The following is a 23,814-nucleotide window of genomic DNA, read 5'->3' on the forward strand; positions in this document are numbered from 1 at the left end:
ATATTCTTATGAGAAAAAATGTACCATAAACCTTACATACATACAGACAACGGGACAGGTGAAAATAAATAAAAACATGTAATGGGTTGAATGCATGTTGTCTTTATTGTTGAACTGTCTATTGTGAACATTCATTAGTCATTATGTAGTTATTATAAATAACATTGAATACATCAAAAATTACTAGACATCAAGTTTACCGCAGGATACACTTATCTACTCTAGTATTTTTAATGTTCGTAAATAATACACGTATTTGGTAGGTTAGGTATACTGTTTATACAGGTCCCCTATTAGAACCCGTTACCACCGGCTTGCCTATTTTGTGATAATTGAAGACTGCCAACTAAGAAGCAAGAAAATTGACATTAAAGGTTAACCCTTTAACGGGCAAACTGATATGGCAAATTTTATATGGCAAAAATGACCACCCGAATATAACAATGATTTTAAACTTCATTTCAAAATGACGATTCAATTTTCCGTAATATCTGACACTCGTCTGACCGTAAAAGGGTTAGATAAATCGTATTTTGAAGACTTCCTTAAAATATTTTTTATTCTTAGCTTGTAGGGTGATTCCGAGTACCTGTTACAATGAAAATGAATCACAAAATACATCAATACATTTAAACATTGATCCTTCCTTTATTTTAACATTTATGTAGTACCTATGTTACCTAACAGGTAAATAATAGTAAGTATAGTCTGTCAAACAACTTTTTCAGTTGTAAAAGGCGTGAAAATCAAATTTTCTATGTGACGATAACCTCTCGCGCCTAAATTTTATATATTTGTCGCTTTTTTCTACTGACGGAAATCGGCTTGATAGACTATATTACCCAGTTTGGTATTGTTAACAGTTACTATTTGACTAAACTCAGACCAAGACAAGTCTGCAACGATTCTGATAGCACACGCAGTGCGTTATTTTCAAACTTCTATGAAATTATGACGTATTAATAACACTTGCACTGCGTGAGCTATCAAAATCGTTACAGACTTATCTTGGTCTACCTCTAATTGGACGTAGTTTACAGAAAAGGGTTAAATTTGCCATTAAAATAAATTATGTAACTGGGGAAGTACCTCCACCTTACAGAAAACCGCAGCCAAATAACACTGGAGCCTTCTCAGTGTTGTGTTCTTGCCAGTAAGGTCGTCAGAGCTCAACGAGGGTGTGGAGTGTTGGGGTCGGCAACGCGCATTTTACTCCTCTGGAGTTGCAGGCGTACATAGGCTACGGAGACTGCTTGTCATCAGACGGTCCGTATGCTTGTTTGCCACCGACGTAGTATAAAAAAATGTCCTTATTTTTGATAAAAAGTTCAAATTACATTGACAGATCCTTTCCAGTAAATTACATCCAATTTTTGACTAAAACTCGCTCAATATGATAATAATAACATTAAGTATTTCATCAACATTTAGATAACATCAATATTTAAATTCGTAACTCCACTAACATCAAGTCGCGTGGGCGCAGCGGCCCTGCGAGCATCAAGCCGCGGTTGCGGCTGTGGGCTTTTGCTAATGCATAATGCGCCACCCACACTAGCGTCTCCCGAGCGTCGGCGTTTAATCAACGACGCACGCTGGCGCAACTGCGCAGCGACGCCATTTTCCATAGCGCTGAATAGACGCCGACGCTCACAAAATAGGCGTCTATTTTACTGCTAAACAGCAATGCAATAACATCAAGTTTACTGCTAAACAGCAATTCAATAACATCAAGACATCAAGTTTATGTAGACTAATACACCAACAGATTATTTATCTATAGGCATCCTCGTTCCTGAGAGTGCTCGTTGCCGCCCGAGGCAAAAGAAAACGGACAAGTGCGAGTCCGACTCGCTCACCGAGGGTTTTGTAAATCCGTACAAAATAAAACATTTTTGCTATGATTATGAATGATTTTGTCCTGTGTTTGTAGTGAAATATCGATACATACAAAGTGCCAAAAATATGTAGAGAAGTGTTCCCTAATATATGGGCCATAAGGTCGTGTATATATTTTTGGCAATTCGATCGTATCGATGTTTTCAGACGTGACTGTACCTATAAATGTTGATTCCCTTAATTGTCGAAATCTCCGTTTTTTGCGAATAAAAGGCCGTATCTTTTTATTACGTTAACTTAGAAGTTTGATTTATAGACCTGACTATATGGATTTAATTTAATTTCAACTCGATACCTCCACGCGTGGGTCTTGAGCTTGACAGACAGTTGTGTTAAATTTGTTAAATATCGAAAAATGGCACCATCTAATGATCAAAGGCCATAGGTATAGCAGCATCGTTTCGAGCGATGGCGCCATAACCCGCCCGGCGGCGGTAGGCCCGGTAAGATGGTGCCACTTTTTGATATTTAACAAATTGAACACATATCAGTAAAAGAATAAGGATCAAAGTCAAATGGCGTTTTAAAAGTTTTAATTATGTGTCGAAAGATGGCAGTAAATTTACGTCGCTACAGACTTTTCTTTGACAACACACCTTTCAAATTCTCTTTGCTAAAATATATGAAAAATTAAACAAGTTTAAAAACGGCATATTTTGACGTTAAAATACTTTTGTGTATATTGGAATGTATTAATTATTTTTTAAATAAGCAAAGCAGAATTTTGAGTTTTTTTTTTCGCCACCTGGTGAGCACAAAAACGTAGCCCTCATTTTGTAAACTCTTATCGGTGGCAGGCGGTTTGGTGCAACCGACCCTAAATGTAACATCATAACAAATGTTACCTACTCTTTCTAATAGTTTTTTATTATTTATATCCTACGTCAAAGAGAATTAAGAAGACCAAGAGTGTTCACTCCATAGGTTATGTTACCAAAAATACTATTATTTTCGTAGTCTACATGTAGCGTCAAGTAGCGGAACTCTCAGTACTGTCACTGGACCATAGATGTAACAAAACTGTTGTATGGAGTGAGCACTCTTGGTCTTCTTAATTGTCTTAGTGTAGAAATGATTTTATCAATTATTTTAAACATAAAATTTTGTTTAATATAGGCGGCATACCGCTTCCCTCGCAGAAAAGCGCGGCTACTCTAGGGTTATCCCGTCGCGCGGACTATCACCGCCATCATAATTAGCTTACGTATCATTTTCTGTTGTTTCTCCCTTCCGTTTTTAACAAAATATCTCTTTTTTCTTTCCCATTGGCGTCACATCTCTTGTCTTTATCTAACATATAAACGTCAAAATGCTAACAACAAACATATATCAACAGCTTGTTACATTTGGCAAACGTTTATAAATAGCAGACACACAAGAGAGAAAAATTAATTTCGGTTATTCCGACTACTTTGCCTGTTTGCTAATAACTTCATCCAAGAACCAAGCTTTCTCCTTTTAACCCCTAACCGCATACGAAACCATATATGGCGGATATGATATTCAACTCTAATGACAACTATTAAAGTTCATATTTCAACAAATATTTTTATTACATGCGGTAAGGGGTTAAGTCGGACAAGTTACAGGTTGTTTCCAATTTGGCGCACAACTTCAACATTTGTCACTTAATCCGACCAAAAGGGTGCTTATATACTGGTATTTTGTAAGCCTTGTTGAGAAGCCGTAACGTCTACAGGCGGTGGCTTTTTTTTGATGTCACATGGAAAGGAATATGGGGATGTAATGTAGGCCCCATATTCGACGATCAACCACGGGAAAGCACCCTGTAATGGATAAAAATGATAGACGGGATAACATCACAGAATAAAATATAGTATTTAATAGACTTCAACCACACATAACGAACGTCACACTTGGCAACTGGCATGAAAACTTAGTGTGGTCTATTCTGTACGATTTATGAGTGAAACTGACACTTGCGCATGTGTATCAATCTTATTTAATACATTTGCGACTACATAATTAAATAAAAGTAAGTTTTGCAATTAAATACTCGGCTAGACAATTCTAGCAAACCCAAACGTGTTGTTATATCACGTTCATATGGCCAACTCCGGTCTCCATCATCAGATCAGCTTGATAATTAAGCTATAGCTTGAGACATAATAAAGCTCATTCGAACAATGGGAATTGGGTCTGTTAGCTTGTTGGATCTGTATATTTTTGTGACGGGATAAATAAAAGCTTGTAAGATGATATAATTAGATGATTTAGATAGAATAATGGAACAGAATAAGTATTTATAGATCTACCACTATCTCAGGCGGTTCAAAAAGTTATGTGGTGATTTGCTACTAGGACATTGGTGGGCAAAATACGGCCCGCGGGCCGAAGCCGGCAAAGCATTTTATCCGGCCCGCAGCCGGTCCTATGAAATAATTAGTATATGGCTTTGGCCCACGATAATTCTGGCCTTCTCTTAAATTTCTTAAACTTTCTGGCCTCCATGAAGAAAGCCACCACTATACTAGAAGGTAGCCGGGACTAAAATTAGCAATATTAGCATATATACTATATTTTTACTTAGCATAATACAAATCAACAGCAGCAGCCAAGCCTTCAGCCACTCCGAAGTAACAATAAAAATTCTTACCGACCACCTCAGTTAAACGGTACACCTATAATAACAGTACATTTTGATGCAAGTGCGCAAGATGTGTCAATTTGCACGAGTCCCGAGTGAAACTGACACTTGCGCACTCATTTCAAATGCGTAATTTTATCGCAAATGTATTATAATACATTGGCAGGGTTTCTCGCAGTTGAAAAAAAAATACATTTACAAAATACAATTGCGATCAAATTACAATGAATAAAAAAAATACACTGTTCGCAAAAACGAAACCACTGCCGAATACTACCACTTTTAGGACTTTTCCAGGCGTAGTACGATTCATCGACCACATACGGGCTCAGCAACCAATCGCGTTGTAGCATTCCACCGAGACAAGACACACGAAACGAGAACGTTCGGTCGGAATTACATGAACGGGCCTAGAAATCTTTGGTTTGGATAAGATTGCACTTTTAGATGATTCATCAAACCCAGATTAGTCGGAATATATTTGGAATTTTTGAGTAAACCGTGTAGAAGTTTAGGGATTCAGAAATGTGTAATACCTCTTCAAGTTCCTCCACGTAGGTGCACTCAACTATAACCCGCAACTTGTTGTTCCGGTCAACACGCGCGTTTGCCACGTATTCCAATACGTAAGTCGTTATCCCGTGGCAGAAGGACAGGTCGAGCCACTGAAACCAAACAAACGTTACATTTAGGTATTTTTTCTACTCCCGTACTTGTATTTGTTAAATAAATGGTCGTGCACACATTTTTAAAACCCTACCTTATAGTTGCCAAGACGAATCTTTAATGCAAATCAAGATCTCTATTTCTATCTATCTCTATCTGTCTATTCCCCAAAAATATTTGTGCATACACGCAGTATCTTTTTGACACTTTTCGATACTTCGTGTAATTACCACTTAAAGAATATTGTATGAAATACACATATAATGTCTGTGGAAATACATTGTTGCCAACCTTATTTTAAGTCTCATCTCTGACAAATAAGTGAACCATAGACATGTTTTTTTAATTTGATTAATTCATTTTCACGCCCGTACCCTTCATTCTGTGCTACTTCTTGAATGTGCTTATTGTGGTTGTCGAATAAAAACTTTACTTTTGTGTTCAGTTCAAAACATTAAAATGGATGAAGACGAAAACTTAGTGTCTACGCCTGAAGAAATATCTGTGATGGCCCAAGAAGTCACTAAAAATTTGCTTCCTTCAAAATCGCGACATCTATTTGTTAAATTTATAATTTTATTTCAAAGTATTAAGTGCTTAGTAGTCGTAGAAAAAGTATTGTATGCAACGTTGTTTAACAGAGTCAAAAACTACTCGTGGCGTCTTTATTAACAATTTTCGGCTTCGCCTCCAATTGTTACTCAAGCCACTCGCCTTTTTTGACCTCTTAATGGTGCCTCGGTTGCATAAAATACTATATTTATTACGCGCAACTGAAACATTGATTACATTTAATTATATAGTTTGAGCGAATTCACGAGTAATACCTAAGGTACCTGCACCAAATAATAATTATTTTAAATTTTTCTTATGTTGAATATGAACTTGCAGTTTTGTCTATGGTACTAGCGAACATGGACGCAAAATTTGAACCGATTCGCACTTATAAAATATGATATTTTGAAAGTAGAGTTCTTTGGCGCAGGTACCTAAGCAGATATCTGAAAATAAAATCAGTTACAAAATGACATATGTTGAGGGACCCACGCCTTAAATTGATTTGCTATCTAAGTCAGTTTCCTCGTAATATTTAGTAAAGTGTGAGAAAACTGCATTTGTTATTTAAGAAACCATAAAAAAAGGAAAATATAAGTAATGATCGGATTAATTAGAGTAGCCTATTCTTACAATGCTTCCATCGAAGCCGCGATCCTCAGCAGCGCTGGACTTGAAAACGGACAGCACTCACCTTGAGGTTGGGGCAAGCCTCGGCAATATCCTTGATGCAGGAATCATACAGCTGGGTGTTGGAGGACAGCTGCACGCCTTGCAGCGCCGGACCCGCCGCCTTGCACGCCATTACTACCCCCGGTCCGGTCAAACCTGACACAATTTTACTATAAGTACACTATACAGATCGGAGTTAACAAAACAAACTGTAACATGACGCAGAAGTAAAAATATTTTCAACGTAACGTCTTGGTCAAATCACAAAATTTGATCATTTCATGAAATGCCATTTCTAAAATGGCATTTCATGAAATGACTTCGTGATATTAGGTGTTTGATTTTTTCATGAAGCGGGCAACCGATCATTTCATGAAATGATTGCCACATTATGAAATTATCAATGCTAAGATCTAGCCATTACATAGACAAATGGAACTAACATACATTTCACCCACCAGTTTAATCACAAATCGTAAAAATTTAATGTAGAACCAGCTGATAGACTTAAAAGGGAAATGCCGCCTAACATACTCAACATCGTGGTCCTACTCACCAGCACAGCGTTCAAAAAGCAGTTCATTCATTTGACCGAAGCCACGGCAGGCCCTCGCCAGCGTGCCCTCATTCACATTAGGGTTGAAACTCAAATCCAGCCGCCGTAGCTTCATCCTTCCCACTGCTTCGGCCCAATCGTATCCCAATTGCAGCCTCTTTTCCCAACGCAAACTCAAATCCTCTAAATCCGGCAACTCGTCTAACAATTTATGGACATTACGGATGATTAGTTTATTAGTATATATCAGTTCCAATTTCTTTAATTGTTTTAGGTGTTTGGTAGCGGCGAAAAGACAACGCAAGTGCAAGCGTTTGCAGTCTTTAATAGATAGACTCTTTAGATTTCTGGAGCGTGGAGATACCAAGAAGCTTCCAGTAACATCAGCTTCCCAAACACATAGCTCCTCAATGTTGAAGTTCCCCAGCCACACCCTGACGCACTTATCTGTCAACTGTTTGTTACATATACAGCACGTATTTCCAAAATAAGCCTTAAGTATAAAGCAGTACACCACAAAAAGCCAAGCATGTTGTTGTGATTAATGTAATGTCTTACTTTATCGCATCCTTTAAAATGAACGCATTTCAGATTTTTTAAAGAGATTTCCGATGATGCACTTAATAAGACTTCATTCTTTACTTCATAACACTGTAAAATAATAGGAACACATGACTTTACGAGTATGTATCATTTTCAGGTAATAGAAATAGGTTTTTTTTATGTATTTGTTTTGGTATTTCCCCATAACTTGACTCTCAAATTTTATGGTCAAGATGACTAAAGTTTTTAAATAACTAATTTATTAGAATACTCATACATACTGTAATATCTTTTATATTGGGACACCTCTTCCTTATAACCTCCATAGTACTGTTTACACAATCCGCTTTCTTGACACATGGACCCCATTTCTGTATTAAATTATTGAGTATTTCTGGATTTTCTTCCTCGATCCTCAGTATGCGGTAGTTATAAGGAAACACCTGGTTGTGCCCGTACCAGAGGTTGGGGCGAGTACCATATTCTATGCTCATACCAACACCTACAAAATATTTTGATGACATTTTAAATGTAAATATTTTTTCCTCTTTTATTGTGGAACATACGGTCAGCTGCAGAGAAAAAGTACCACGCATGCATACAAACTTTTATGCAGGGGTGGTAACGTTTTGTCTGCAGCTGACTGTACCACATTACAATCAACAAATTGTATATACAGATGTCAACTGGCCGGTTTGTGCGTGAGGAAATTGCCTCGCGCGTACGCTCGCTCGGTGTGGACCCGCCTAAGCACAATTAAAAACTCCACGATGATCAACTCTGGCCAACGTGGGACTCAAACTCAACCCACATCTTTGGATTGCCGGTCCAACTCGTTACCAATTGAATTTTTAAGGAAAAAATATTTACATTTAATTTAGTCCCACATTGACCAGAGTTGATCATCGTTGATGGACGATTGACATCCGTATATACAATTTGTTGGTGAGATTTTAATTGGAATGAAAGTAAAACATTGAGCATGTGATGAAGTAATAGTTATAGATACAAGTGCAGATAAGTTTTTGGTAATAATTTCATTTTTGGTACAAGCTTTTATCGCTGTACTTTTTTTCCACAGGCAACTAATACTCATCGAGACAATTCTAAAAACCCCAAACACAATTAGGTTGCGTTGTTTTATCACAGAGTTCCCATGGCTACCTCCTGTCTCCATCCTCAGATAAGCTTGATATTGCATTGTCACCAGACTTAATATGTATGCAAATTTTCAGCTTCTTAGGGCAAGTTAAATAAAAGCTTGTAAAAATAGGAAATTCGCAACAAATCGTGACGAGTTGCGAATTACCTATTCGCACGTTTTACATTACATATGGCTCTTAAAAGTTTTGACATATGCACGGAAAGTGCTCATTGTCGCACATGTGCGGGAAAGTAGCACCATATGTAATGTAAAAAATACTTTAGGATAGGACCTGATGCCAAACCCTTTCCCATCTGAATCCATTCGTGTCAATAGATCTTTCAATAGCCGGGTCCACACAGAGCGAGCATACGCGCGAGGCAATTTCCTTGTGCTACCCCGAGTGCGCCGCCTCGGCAGAGGCACGTCTACACTGGCCGGTTTGTGCGCGAAGAGATTGCCTCGCGCGTCTGCTCGCTCTGTGTGGACCCGCGTAATCACTTGCCAATACTTGAATGACGGAGGATATTACTTTGTATACTTATAAACCACATAATATATGAACAGAAATTTCCTTCATATATGTATACATGTAAGTACACAGCAGCTCCACATGTGATTTAAGTTTTACTTTGTTTTGATACTCAAGTCTTTAAAAATACTCAGATATTGATGACAACTAAGTGCTCTTAAGAATAAAAATCGATCTAAGTAGAAATTTTCTGAGATGTTTTTTTCAGCTTGGGCCAGTCTGTTAAACAAAAGGCTTTGTTTCTTTTATGCAGAGCCGTCTTCAATACGTGCCAAAGCAACAATGTCGTTTAAATACTAAACACTTAACTACACGGTGTATTACGAGCAGCCCGAAACTACACATTTCTGAGGCCTGAGGCAAAGAAGGAAAAATGTGAAGTATGAATTTTATCATTCACATTATTTTTGTTAATTTTGTTTTATGTATTATTGTACATAACAATCAAATGTTAGTAGTAAACCTTAAAATGAATATTTACTTTTTTTTCGTGGAACCTAGTTTTTTCAAAATGATATTTGTCATTTTTTACATATATCTATGAGGACATTTGACTATATTCCATAATAGCAATCGCCATCTAAAAGGCGTTTAGCACAAAGTAGTAAGTAACAATAATTTTTTTTTTAATTGTCATTATCTCTGAAACTAGGCTAATTCCGGAAACGTTTATATGACATTTTAGTTTTTAATATGATCAGGAATAGTGATAGTATGATTCAAATTTGTATATAAGCAGGAAAATTTTTTTTGGAGATAACATGTTATCTCCGAATGGGTTGTTTCATAAGTTTGAAACACATAAATAGGATGATATAATTGGTTTTTAAACAAGCTTGTTCCCATTAGGCGGGTCCACACAGAGCGAGCACACGCGCGAGGCAATTTACTCACGAACAAACCGGCCGAGGCACGTCTACACTGGCAGGTTTGTGCGTGAGGAAATTGCCTCGCGCATATGCTCGCTCTGTGTGGACCCGCCTATTTACTTATGATGGGGATGACGGGGTTATTGGCAGTAGCAGTAGTAACCACTGCATAAAGGAAACAATACTATTTGTTTAACACATTAGGAGTGTGAGCGCAAGTAAAAAAAAATTATAAGAATCAAGTATAAGAAAATTCCAACTATACCCTCCTGAGACCCAGAACCAATAATTTGTTTTTTGAATTTGGAACTCTTAGTTACATAATAAAAGTTCAAAATAGATTTTGGAATATGTACAAAAATTTGTACTCAGGGTCTTAGGAGGATACATATCTTTTCACAAGTATAACCATTCTAACTCTAATTGTTTTTAAACTTTTTTTAAGTATCAACAAAAGGAATAGAAATAAAAAATATAAAATCACTCAGTCACTTACAAAGATATACTCAAATTGGTTTTATTCAAAGATGTAAACACCACTTATTTCCTTATTTTTTTGTTTCTTTTCTACTCAAAATCACATACTCTCTTGATCCTAAAAGGAAACAAAAAACAAAACACAAAATACATTTTTCATTCCGTCTCTATCCATCACAGGCAGTTTAATCAAAACATTTAAAATGAAATAAAATCAGACCAAGATAAGTTGGCAGTGAATTTGATAGCCCAGAGGTGCAAGTGTCAAGTAAATGTCATAATTTCATAGAAGTTTGACATAATATAACCCGTGCACAGTCTGGACTATCAAAATCACTGCCAACTTGACTTTTTTCAACTTGAGTTTGACTCTAACTAGTATGGCTACAACCATACTGCCGCTTGTAACTTACACTCGAGGTACCGATATATGGCAGCCTGCCAGTCTCGGCTGACTCGCTCACTCCTTATTATGTCATCAGTGTGCAGCCAATCCAGCACAAGACGCCAGCAGTCATCATTAAACACATCCAGTATAGTTGCCATCCTCTGTAAATCGTTAAATATTTCTCTAACTGTCTTATAATTATTTCTGTTTGAAAATCCATTATTTAATACTTAATTAATAATTTATTTTACAATGGGGCAAAGTCGTTATTTAACCCCTCATGCTAATATTGATAACCGAGAAAGTGAATGATGTCAAAATTAAACCACAAACGTAGTGTAGGTTTCAAGGCACAAGGGAACTTTGCCTCCAAGTGAAAGGCAAAAATTTTCACCTCACCAATGCAAGGAAAATACAAACTGTAAAATATCATTTGATATTTCAATTCAACCATTCAAAATCGTCATTTAAACATCAATTCTACCAGCCAACATAAGGAAACAACTGAAAATTCGCATTTGATTACTTTGCCACACATGCGGATAAAATGCAACTTTCTCATCAGTTCTTGGAGTACCAAGAGAACCTTCACCAGCTGGTGAGGTGAAAATGTTTAGCGTATATTTAATAATTGATCAAATGAATTAATAGCGTAAACTGTTGGCAAAGCCAGTGATGTTTTTAGCTCACCTTTGAAATATGTTGTAAATTTTATATTACTACCTACTCTTTGTTTTCAGGGCCTTTACAGGTACTTATACGGACTTTCTTATAATATTATTATAAATTCTTACAGTCATAAAGACGACTGTTATAAACCGATCTTAAATTATAAAATTGTTTTCCTTATAAATCTTATTTCCTTATAAAACCTGTTTCATAATTGCACCAGAATTCGGAACAAGTCTCCCAGTCCCCTTGAGAATAAATATTCACATTACGTATTAGAAGTTGTTTCTCAATTTAATGTCACTATTTACCGTCAAATTTAATATGTATTAGTATTTATTTATTGTCTTTTAAATACAAGACGAACGCACAATACTTAACATAAAAAATATACTATTCTTATTGGAGTCTTTGAGATACGTTCAATACTCTGACAAATTACTATCAATCTGACATAACATAACAGTCTAGTCTACAGACGACCGCAACGGACGCGACCTTGGTGCGGTCAAAACATCTCTTTCTCCATCTCACTTATAACTGCGTCCTTAACGGCCGTACGGCGGACCACCTTACGCACGATCGATCGTGCGCCGGACCGCACGAAGGTCGACTAGGTGCGGCCGTCTGTAGAGGTGCGTTCATATGGCTGATCAATATTAAGTTTTTGAAGTAACAAATGGTGCGTTCAATTATGTCGCGTGTTCACACACACAGACTAACCACAATACACGTGAACAAGAGCTTGTTCGGACTAAGTTAGTAATTTAGTGGAGTAGCGAATATTTGTGACTTTGCAACTAAAGGGTCCTTATGCTATATATGCAGCATAGACCCTTTGGGAAATATTGGGCATGCAAAGTCACAAATACTCGCCACTCGACTAAATTACTAACGTAGTCCGAACCAGTCCGAACTACGTAAGTCTCTACGGTTCTACACACGCTTGCATTTCTTACGAGGGTGGATCGAATAGTACCCGCGTTTGATGGCAGATGGCGTTGCTTACGAAAAGCATTACCATCGTGTAGTATTTCCCTTTATTAATAAAAAAAGGAAAAGAGACCATTATCTGTGGTTTAGTTTTTTTGTTTGGCGGCAAATTTTGTAAGACTTGTTTTGTTTTTCGTACAAAATGGAGAAAGAGCAATATCGTTCCGTAATCCGCTTCTGTTTTGGATGGAATAACATGCGATCAAATAAAATCGAGAGGACCGCCCAGGGCGCCTGGCAGACGTGGTTACCGAAGAAGTCGTAGAAAAGGTAAAATATTTTTTTTTTTAAACCGACTTCAATGAGGGAGACCGGTGAAAGATAGATTATTGTTGATTTTGGATTTCATACAATTAAATTAAAAAGACTGGCAATATACCCGCAATAGGGTATTCGACAAAATTAAAAAAAAATTAAATTAAAAAGACTGGCAATATACCCGCAATAGGGTATTCGACAAAAAAAAAAAAAAATCACACCATGTTTGAAATAATATAAAAAATGGCTATAAGTTTGCTTAAAAGAGTTGAGAAGTACTCTCAATTCCTTATGGAATCCATCATCAAAACTCAAGCTTGACAAAAATGTACCTTGAAATTGAAACCTAACTGCTTCACAAACATGCGAAGAGAACAAATTGCCAAACGTGAACTATGCGGCGTTGAAGAGTTCCATTCTGTTCATCATCAGCAGTTCCGCTTCATCAAATGTCACTTCTACAAATGTAAATGCTTGATTTGAAAATACTAAGATCACTATATATATGCCTTTAACATTTGAAGAGTTCCCTCGATGCCTCATGGACCCCATCGTCAGAACTCAAACTTGACAAAAATTTGTCTTAAAAATCTAATTTGCTTCACAAACACAGCGAAGAGGACAAATCGCCAAACGTGAATTATGCGTCGTTGAAGAGTTCCATTCTGATCATCATCAGCAGTTCTACTTCATCAAATGTCACTTTTTAAATGTAAATGCTTGATTTGTTGATGAAAATGCAAAAATAACTAGATGTATGCTCTTCACATTTGAAGAGTTCCCGCTATTCCTTATGGATCCCATCATCAGAACTGAGTTTTGACAAAAACGGGACCAATCTGTATGTAGATTCAAACAAAAAAAAAATTTTCAAAATCGGTTCAGAAATGACGGAGTTATGAAGTAACAAACATTTAAAAAAAAACATACACACCGAATTGATCACCTCCTCCTTTTGAAATCTTGAAGTCGGTTAAAAAACCGGACAAGTGCGAGTCGGACTCGCCCACCAAGGGTTCCGTACTTTTTAGTATTTGTTGTTATAGCGGCAACAGAAATACATCATTTGTGAAAATTTCAACTGTCTAGCTATCACGGTTCATGAGATACAGCCTGGTGTCAGACGGACGGACGGACAGCGGAGTCTTAGTAATAGGGTCCCGTTTTACCCTTTGCGTACGGAACCCTAAAAACATGATGCTCACCGATCGACGTACCAAGGTGCGCGAATTAGCAGAGGCTGTGGGGGTGTCGTACGGAACAGTAATTAATATAATACACGACAAATTACATATGAAAAAAGTATCCGCCCGATGGGTGCCGCGATTGCTCACGGATGAAAATAAGCGGTTACGGCTGTCCATATCGAAGGAGTGTTTGGGGTCGTGTTGTCGTCACAGTTGACGAAACCTGGATTCATTATTTTACACACGAGACCAAACGGCAGTCTAAACAATGGGTTTTTTCAAATGAATCTGGACTATAACCGCGAGATCAATTTTCTCTGTCACTCTAATTACTGAGAGTCTTAGTGAGAGTAAAAGAGAAAGATTCCCGCAATTTGCCAATTTCGGTTTTCGCGGTAGGCCGCCAGGATCCTACCTACAATGTCGAACAATGTTTAAAGGGCCAAATACTCACGGGCCAATCCACATGCTCACGGGTCCGATGTTGGGCCTGGGGGCCTACCGCGAAAACCGATATTACGGCTCCTCTACATGATGGCCCAGCGGAGGCCAGTCCATGGGACGCATTTATAAAAGTACGGGAGTAAGTGATATTGCTATTTCATTCCACCGCATAGCTGCGTCCCTTAGAATGGCCTACGCTGGGCCATTGTGTAGAGGAGCCCTTAGCAAATTACGGGGATCTTTCTCTTTTACTCATTAAGACTTAATTAGAGTGACAGAGAAAAATGTCCCCTATTGACGAACTTTGATTTTCGCGGATATAGTCCTAAGCAAGAGTCGTTTTACGTTTCATAAATCACCAGAACCTCTTTAAAAAAACTTACACGTAAAAATACTTTGTCCCTAATTGCCAAAAATGTTCAATTTATGTTATTTTTGCAACTTTTTGCAATTTTTGAACTATTTTTCTACATTTCGTGAAACGGAAAACGACCCTTGCAAGAGTCATTGTGCTCGACATCGCATCAGAACGCAAGTTCTGTGTGGATATGATATAATAAGCCCTATAGTTTGCTCTGTCCAAGGTGCCCGTTTATATAAATAAAACAAACCATTGGGAGTATTTATTTTTTATTACTCATTAGAGTACCTATTGTATGGTGTAGTTCTAGTTGCACACACTGGATGTAGATCCACAGTGCCAATTACATCCACAGTTTATCAGGCCCGAGCAAGAGTATTTTTCCGTTTCACCAAATATCAGCACATAAATAAATAAATATTATAGGACATTATTACACAAATTGACTAAGTCTCACAGTAAGCTCAGTAAGGCTTGTGTTGAGGGTACTTAGACAACGATATATATAATATATAAATATTTATAAATACTTAAATACATAGAAAACACCCATGACTCAGGAACAAACATCCATTCTCATCACACGAATAAATGCCCTGACCAGGATTTGAACCCGGGACCATCAGCTTCGTAGGCAGGGTCACTACCCACTAGGCCAAACCGGTCGTCAAATCGTTTACAATATTTGAAATGTAATCGGGCCCGAAATCGAAGTGTAGATGTAATTGGCTCTTCACTCAAATTGCGTCTTTGTGGGATTAAAAGAGAAAGATCCCCGCAATTTGAAAATTACATTTCAAATATTGTTAATGATGTGCTGATATTCCGTGAAACGAAAACGATTCTCAGGCCCAAAATCGGGACTGATTTCGGGCCCTAAATCGAAGTGTAGATGTAATTGGCTCTTCACTCAAATTGCGTCTTTGTGGGAGTAAAAGAGAAAGATCCCCGCAATTTGCAAATTTCGGTTTTCGCGGTAGCGACTGTGGAGGAGGAAAAAATCGAAAGTTTTTCGAATTTTACTTATTATAAGAGTTAAAAGCATTTAAAAATTGCATGAAATCTGTTTTTTGCTTCTAACTTTTACAATAATCAAAACATCTAAAAGTCAACGTAGGGCATAGCTATGGTTAATATACATCAAATTATATAAAAATATTTTCTATAATTACAATATCCAGAGTGGAATATGGGGACTACGTTTATATGGAGAAACGGCCGTCCCCTTTCCTCTTAACCCATTCAGGGCCAGCGACTCAGCGTATGGGTTATGCTCAAACAGTTCCGCAGGGCCAGTGACTCACATCTGAGTCATGAATAAATCCTGATTTAAACATAATTTGACGTAATAACGTACGTATCCACTAAGTTAACAACCATTTATATAAGGTATATTACGATAAAAATTCTAAACGCGTTTTTTTAATGAAAATAGAGCCTAGAATATTCAATTTTGGTTTACTATCAGTGCAATAAAGTAAATATACTGAAATTCTAGATACATGCGCATTGCAAGCAAACCGATAAATCCATATTTCAAAGATACCAAAAATATGTATATTTTAGAAGTTATTGACATGGCTCAGGGTATGGGTCACCGTGGTTAGCCGAGCCGAAGGCGAGGGTGGCAAACACGCGGGATGGAATGTCCAACGTTTCCTCCCGTGGTGCACATACAATTTTTCTGCTCGACGGAGGCGGAAAGCGGCAACTTCGTTTAGCGCAGCGGGAGCAAAGTTGACGCTTTCCCCCCGGAGGCTTATCTTATCAGGCTCTACTTACTAAACGAGAGCCCATATAATAAAAAATGCCAAAATGCAATGTGGGGTTGCTGGTGAGCATGACGTCCTATATCTATATGATCTAATGTAATTGCTGCTTTAGACAGTATCCCTCATTCATTAAACTAAGCAACCTCTTGCAAACCTCAGTTAATTTATCTCTCTTTATAACAAACAGAAATGTCAAAATGATAGACAGGGACAAACAATTATAATAGATTTGACAGAGGTTTATAAATTTAATAGCGTCATAATAATTTTGTGTGCGTACTATTTTTTTTGTATACCACGTCGGTGGCAAACAAGCATACGGCCTGCCTAACGGTAAGCAATCACCGTAGCCTATGGACGCCTGCAACACCAGAGGTATGACATGCGCGTTGCCGACCCTAAAACTATAGTCTGGCAAACAAATTTGTCAGCTGAAAAAGGCGCGAAATTCAAATCACGTGTGAGTGATCGAAATTTGTTGCCTTCTACTGAAAAAAACTGGTTTCCCAGACTATAGAGAAGGTGCATGAACTGTAGGGGTCACCACAGGTGTCCCGTTTATTGGCGCGAAGTGTAAAAGTCAAGTTTAAGATTCCAATGTAGCCCACAAGATGGCAGAACCTACAATGCACAATAAACCGTACGTAAACTGTAGAGGGCAGCACTAGCTTTGGCGTGAAGTCACCACGGGAATATAGCATAATAAAGTACACCCGCCATTTTGACTGTCAGGATGGCGGGTGTACTGTTTTTTGATGATAACTTTGTGTACCGTAAGGTACTAAATAGTACGAATTAGGTACAAAAATATGGTATGGTTTTCATTTAATTTTATTTAGGTACACCCGCCATTCTGACTCTCACCCCTATAATATCTAAATATCTATACCATGTCAGTGTCGCCGGTTATTACTTATAATAAAATAAAATAAAACTTATATTTGTAACTTTAAGCCATATGAAATGAGGACCTAATCGTATTTCGTCGTCGTCTACGTTGTCTTGCGCTATTCACAATTTCTTTATATCTCGATGTAGCCTCAGTCTTCGAAGTCCAAGATGAGCCACGGGTACTTATCCTGTCATGAAACAAAAAGAAGACAATTAGGTAAGGTACATAGTATAAGAAGATACTAATAAACATTTACTCTCCCATAAAAAATGTCAAGGCCAGACAGCCAAGATGTATGAAACAGCCAATTTTTATTCCCGGTAACGGGGTTGGTCCCATAGTAAAAGTTACTCAGTATGACCTATATATTCAACCCCGTAAATTATTGCAGGTGACTAAATAAATAACTTGTACATGAAACATACACAATTACACAGGCTAACCTTACTATTCTTGGAGGATTTAAAAACTGGAGACACCTTGACTGTAATTTTCTGTACAAAACAGTCTGCTGATTTTTGCGGGGGAGGGGCACGTCAAATGTATGGCTATTTCTACGTAGCATACCAATAGCCATGTCAGATAATCGTCAGTCCATACAATATAATATGAATATGACCATTGGCCGAGCTTTTCGATAGAGTGGTAAGCTCTTAAAGGCGTCTCCAGTTGTTAAATCCTCCAAGTTACTATTATACTATTTTCTATTATACATTATATTATCTTATACTATTTTATTTTGTGCGTAACAGTTAACCGTCATACACACCCAGATAAAAACCGGCGCAATCAAACCGATAAACTGATTTTGATGAAAGATATCTAAGAACCACCTCTAGATAACCTGCTTTGCTGTTGCAAGTCGGTACACCTGATTAAGAGCTATGGTACCAGTGCTACAGACAGACATAGCGGTCAAACTTCTAACACCAAAAACAGGGTTAAAAAATGATGTATTAATTTTAATTAATTTAATAATCAATTTACTTCTGTATGATAATATACCTTGCCAAATCCCTCGACCACGGTGCCCTGGACTATGAGCCGCATCTTTCTGTTTCGAACACCTCGCGCTTTTCCTAACCGCGCCACGATGTCACCCGTTATACCATAACAGTAGGATAAATTGATCCACTGAAAAAAAACATTTTACTACAGAATTATTTTTTACCATGTGTAGGCAGGTACAGGCAGCTGTGTCCCCCCCCCCCCACTTCAACTTGCGGTATCTGCTCCCTCCCGCCCTAAGCCTCCGGCTATATCAACATATCCCCCCCCCCCCCCCCCCCACCTCCTTAGTTCACTGGCTGGCTACGCCCTTGAGGGTCAGTAACGGCAGCCATTACATACCTTGTCGGTCATACATTAATACCCAACATTTTTAGATTATAATAATCTGCAATCACAGATTTATGAAAAAAATAACACTTAATATCTTCGATGTCACGATTTTCAGCCTGTCGATTTAAGAAGCCTCAACTTTCTTAGGTACATACACTTGGGCTACAAATAAGATCGTGTCAGATATTTTTGTGGCCTTCGTTGTGTAACATATTGTTGCAGGTGACTGTAGCATCTCTCTTATAGGACTTACCACGAGGTTGGGGCAGGTCCGGACGATCTCCTCGACGCAGGTATCGTTGATCTTGACGTTGGAGCCGAGCTGCAGACGTTGCAGCGCCGGGCCCGCCACGCTACATGCCGCTTTTGCCCCACGTCCGGTCACACCTAATTTAATTACATCATTTGTATGCAGATGGTATTACAACGTGAGACTGTCAAGTAAAAAGACAAAAGAACTGAGGATTTACAGCAAAAATCGAAAATACCTCTCTATCGCTCGAATACGCAAGAGCGACAGAAAGTACACAGATAACGAATTTTAGATTTTCGCGATAGGTCCTCTGTAGTAGTTGGTAATCACAATAGGTCAGAAATGTTCACAGTGATACAAAGGCTTAGGAGATGTTATAGACCCTAACAATGCACTTGAATCTTAGAAACTACTACTGATTCAAACCCTACACCCATGGGCGTAGGAAGGCACAGGCAGTGGGAGCTCAAATTGTACATACAATGTATGCCACTATGGGGCGTCTGCCCCCCTAGGCCTCCGGCGATATCAACACACCACAGCCCTAAGTAAAAAAGCTTACCTAAACAACCTTCTAAATACAGGTCATTGAGCCGTCCAAAACCACAGCACGCCTTTTCCAGCCACTCATCCGTCACATTAGGGTTGAAGCTCACATCCAAACGTCGTAATCTCAACCGTCCAATAGACTCTGCCCAATCATCTCCCAATTCCATCTTCTTTTCCCAACGCAAACATAAATCCTCTAATTCGGGGAGCTTATCCAATACAGAATGGACATTCTGAAAGATTTCTCTAGGAACATATACCAGTTCAAATTTCTTTAAATGCGTTAGGTGTTTCGCAGCAGAGAGTAGATGACGGAAATCCAATGCTTCACACTCTTTAAAGCATAGACCCTTTAGTTTTGCAGAGTGTGGAGTTACCAAGCACTTTCCAGTAATTTCTTCAGCACCCCAAACAACCAATTCCTCGATGTTGTAGTTCATCAGCCAATGCCTGACGCACTTATCTGTCAACTGTTTTTTATTCATACAGCATGTATTTCCATAATAAGCCTTTAGTATAAAGCAGTAGAGACCACAAAAAGCAAAGCATTCTTTGAAATTCGATGTTTTAACGTAATGTGTATGAAGTATCCTTACAGAATCGCAGCCCCTGAAATGTACTCGCTTTAGCTTCTTGAAGGTCTTTGTTGATCCACTTGATAAGGCATCTTCTTGTAATCCATAAAACTGCAACATGGAATTTATTACAAATTCCACATAGGACGAGCCACGTTACATTTTTTTTGTCTGATTTTTATTGAGGCTTTGCCCGCTTTGGACACTCTAGGTGAACACGGCAGCCTCATGGGTGCTTTCATAGTTCCCTACTCAAGGGAGATAAATAAAGTGATATACACTGATTGCTATGTCTGAGGGCTCCTCTACACGATGGCCCAGCGTAGGCCAGTCTAAGGGACGCAGCTATGCGGTGAAATGAGATAGCAATACCACTTGCTCCCTCTAACGCATAAATGCGTCCCTAGAACTGGCCTATGCTAGGCCATCGTGTAGAGGAGCCATGATAAAAGCTATGCCAACCAAAATTGATCTATCCATCGTGCATGGAGCCCAAACTACCAAAATCTTTTTTTCTCAACTCCGAATTCCGGACGCAGTCCTACAACACGTGAGAAAAGTCATCAGGCTTCTGAAAGTCTACACACAGGTAACAGTTTAACACCCATCATACATAGAAACTTGTTTGTAGGGATGTGTCCGGAGTCCGGACTAGGCCTATAACCGCTAAAATCGAAGTTCGTCAATTGCGGGAATGTTTCTCTGTCACTCTAATTATGTTTTAGGGAGAGCAAAAGAGAAAGATCCCCGCAATTTACGAATTTCGTTTTTCGCGGTAGACCTTCAGACTCGGAAAGCCGAGACGCCCGAGACTAACCTAAATATCTCTTCACCTTATCAGAAGAAACCACAGTATATTGAAATTTCCCTATTGAAGTTTTGGTTCCCTATAATTATATGATCAAAATAGTTGTGTCATACATGACTAATGATCCGTTATACATAGAATTACTCTAATAGTTACCGTAACATCTTCTAAATCAGGACAGTTCTTTCGTATAACCTCCAAACTGTGTTCATTTACACAATCCGTTTTCTTGATGCAGGAGCCCCATTTCCTTGTTAATTGTTTAAACTTCTCCGGATCATCTTCCTCCATTTTTAGTATGCGTTGGGTACGTGAAGCCCTGTGACCATACCAGGGATATTCTATGCTTATACCAACATCTGGAAAATATATGGTGTTGACTTTTTAATTTGAGATAAGGAAGTGATTATTTGATGAAGTGGCATGGGGTGTAAATGCCTTTGTGTTGTAAAATAAATAATAAACAAATATTTGAGGACAATCTTTCACAGATCAATCTAGCCAAAAACTAAAGCTTGTACTGCTTGTACTAAAGTAAAGCTTATACTATTGGTACTAGGATGATAATCATACTTGATTAAATAAATACATGCTGAGATACATACAACAGTTTAAAACTCAGGACTAAATATTTGCGGTAAACACAAATGGGTGACCCTACTGAGATTAGAACCCCGGACCTCCTGCTTCGAAAGCAGCGTCACTGCCAGCTAGGGCCTAAGGTTTAAAAATCGACCAAGTACGAGTCGAACTCTCACCGCAGGAAGGGTTCCGTACCATTATCTATAAAAACGGTCACCCATCCAAGGACTGACCCCACCCGACATTGCTTAACTTCGGTGATTGGATGAGAACCTCGAGATTGGAAAGAAATATTTATTTTATTCTGTTTTTAGTATTTGTTGTATAACAAATATATAATCTGTAGAAATTTCAACTGGCTCACTATCACAGTTCATGAGATACAGCCTGGTGACAAATGGACGGACGAACGGACATCGGAGTCTCAGTAATAGGGTCCCGTTTGACCCTTTAGGCATGAAACCCTAAAAATGACCTAGGATATAACCACCGAGAAACTGTTATGTAGAAATATTTATATTCCTTTTTTATTGTGGACGTACCACATTACAATCACAAACAATATTGCAATTAATGTTGCAATGCTAACACATATCCTCAGAGTTGGTTAAAGTTGTAAACCCTAAAGTGCAGATGTCGCTAGTGACATTGTTACAGTTGGACCTGCAAGTGGTCATTGTGGTTGACATCTGTGTATACAATTTATAGTTATGTATGTGACTGTAGTCATCTTACCCTGAAGGTACCGGAAGATTACATCCTGCCAACCACGGCTGATTCGCTCTGACCTGATAACATCTTCAGTGGCCAACAAGTTCAGTACAAGTCGCCAGCAGTCTTCATTCAATATGTCCAATATAGTCACCATTCTCTAAAATTTTTAAATTATATTTTGGAAGAGTAATAAATGTATATATACTTTTTTACTGCATTATGTACCCTTTGAAGGGTAAAAATACTATCAGATACCAAATATATTTTTCTATATAATTTTTATTTCATAAGAACAATTCCTCGATTTTGAATTATGTGCTATAGTAGATTTTTATTTATTTTGAAGCCTATAAAAAGTTATAAAGCCTATAAACTTTATGTGTTGACTTATTCAGAATGAATTAAAAGTAGTTGTTTAAACATTTAATTTTGTTATATTACATTAACTTATGGGAGGCGTGCGCAGAGTCGAAGACAACACATAAAGGCTCTTTTGACACTTTAAAGAGATGTAAGGAGTACACCGATTGGATGCTGCCCTTGCCCGAGTAACTCACACAGAGGCAACACCTTCCAGGGTGTTAGGATTATTGAGATTAGTTACTTATTTGGTTTCAATGTTGTGCAATTATTTTAAAAGAAAAGTACTTAATAGTAAAGTGTAAATGTTATCAAATTTAATATTTGGTTTAATATAAGATAGCTATAACCAACGCATAAATAATATATACTATAGAATTTTAAGTTCATTACTGGAAGTAAGCTGGCTGGCTAAGTAAAGACTTCAGCATACCTTCACAATACTAACAAATACTGACAATACTGTCAATTTACCAAAAATCTTCGTTGTTTCCGTAACTCTTATATCTCAGACATAATAACAAGACTTTCTTATTGTAACTAACAAATTATTACAGTCTTTTATATTGACTGCGTAAATTATAGCACTGTTTTTGTTAACATAACATTACGTTTGCATCTATACCAGAAATTGAATGAATGACTAAACTGAATTACTTTCAATATAAATTCAAGTTCCTTATCAATCCCATATCATGAATTCATTATTTTTGGTATTTTGTATCACTTACATATAAACTTATGTGACATAAAAGGCAAAGAAAACACGGGATTCGGGAAAAACATTCGGAACTTTGTTATGTCAGTATTGTCAAGTTGACATTGACATAACATAGTCCACACCTGTCATTATTAGGGTGCGTTCACGACCTAATGGTAATTTGGCTGGAACTTCCCTCTTGTGCGCATTTTTAATGTGACTTAGAGTTATTACGCACTGTCGACTAGCCTTGCCTAGCTAGGCGGCTTGGGTTCTCGGCGACCAAAACACAGGAAACTAAGGCTAGACCAAGCCAAACTTACGCTTGGCATCACTAAAACATGTTGTGCGTGGAATTCTTCACAACTATGTATGTTCGAGCGAGAGACCGGCGACGCTGTCGCTTGTGCGTCGTCGCTACACACGACGTCACGTCGTTAAACATAA

The 23,814-nt window shown here is 38.0% G+C and overlaps 3 protein-coding genes across 8 annotated transcripts in view; 1 reads left to right on the forward strand and 2 right to left on the reverse strand.

Moving 5' to 3' along the window:
- LOC133529639 (disintegrin and metalloproteinase domain-containing protein 33-like) overlaps positions 1-23,814 on the forward strand; it is a 49,626-nt gene that overhangs the window by 8,422 nt on the left and 17,390 nt on the right. The gene's annotated exons all lie outside the window — the stretch shown is intronic.
- Positions 83-12,480, reverse strand: LOC133529652 (uncharacterized). Of its 3 annotated transcripts, none has more exons than XM_061867420.1 (8): positions 11,600-12,480; positions 10,935-11,070; positions 7,781-8,001; positions 7,515-7,607; positions 6,957-7,410; positions 6,423-6,556; positions 5,044-5,172; positions 83-3,686 (listed from the first exon to the last, which is right to left on the reverse strand). In XM_061867420.1, the coding sequence occupies exons 2-8, from the start codon at positions 11,065-11,067 to the stop codon at positions 3,549-3,551; spliced, it is 1,302 nt and encodes a 433-aa protein (XP_061723404.1). In that variant the 5' UTR covers positions 11,068-11,070; positions 11,600-12,480; the 3' UTR covers positions 83-3,548. The 3 variants fall into 3 exon arrangements, with proteins under 3 accessions (XP_061723404.1, XP_061723406.1, XP_061723405.1); XM_061867422.1 differs by lacking the exon at positions 11,600-12,480 and adding an exon at positions 10,541-10,639 and having other exon boundaries at positions 10,935-11,072; XM_061867421.1 differs by lacking the exon at positions 11,600-12,480 and having other exon boundaries at positions 10,541-11,066.
- On the reverse strand, positions 15,074-23,490 carry LOC133529517 (uncharacterized). Of its 4 annotated transcripts, XM_061867244.1 has the most exons (8): positions 23,399-23,490; positions 22,329-22,464; positions 21,168-21,370; positions 20,225-20,314; positions 19,642-20,098; positions 19,080-19,213; positions 18,491-18,619; positions 15,074-17,672 (listed from the first exon to the last, which is right to left on the reverse strand). In XM_061867244.1, exons 2-8 carry the CDS (start codon positions 22,459-22,461, stop codon positions 17,634-17,636), a joined length of 1,185 nt encoding a protein of 394 aa, XP_061723228.1. In that variant the 5' UTR covers positions 22,462-22,464; positions 23,399-23,490; the 3' UTR covers positions 15,074-17,633. The 4 variants fall into 4 exon arrangements, with proteins under 4 accessions (XP_061723228.1, XP_061723226.1, XP_061723227.1 ...); XM_061867242.1 differs by having other exon boundaries at positions 19,642-20,314; XM_061867243.1 differs by having other exon boundaries at positions 19,642-20,314; positions 23,325-23,455.

This window comes from Cydia pomonella, chromosome 21 (assembly GCF_033807575.1).
Source record: "Cydia pomonella isolate Wapato2018A chromosome 21, ilCydPomo1, whole genome shotgun sequence".
Classification (NCBI taxonomy): domain Eukaryota; kingdom Metazoa; phylum Arthropoda; class Insecta; order Lepidoptera; family Tortricidae; genus Cydia; species Cydia pomonella.

Coding starts and splice junctions, on each gene's coding strand:
- LOC133529652 (XM_061867420.1), bottom strand. CDS start 11,067: ATGGCAACTATACTGGATGTGTTTAATGATGACTGCTGGCGTCTTGTG. Junction 5,173..6,422: donor AGGCTTGCCCCAACCTCAAG/GTGAGTGCTGTC, acceptor GTTTGGTTTCAG/TGGCTCGACCTGTCCTTCTG. Junction 3,687..5,043: donor ACGTGGAGGAACTTGAAGAG/GTATTACACATT, acceptor TATCCATTACAG/GGTGCTTTCCCGTGGTTGAT.
- LOC133529517 (XM_061867242.1), bottom strand. CDS start 22,461: ATGGTGACTATATTGGACATATTGAATGAAGACTGCTGGCGACTTGTA. Junction 20,315..21,167: donor CTGATTTAGAAGATGTTACG/GTAACTATTAGA, acceptor TCCATGTTGCAG/TTTTATGGATTACAAGAAGA. Junction 19,214..19,641: donor GTATTTAGAAGGTTGTTTAG/GTAAGCTTTTTT, acceptor TAATTAAATTAG/GTGTGACCGGACGTGGGGCA.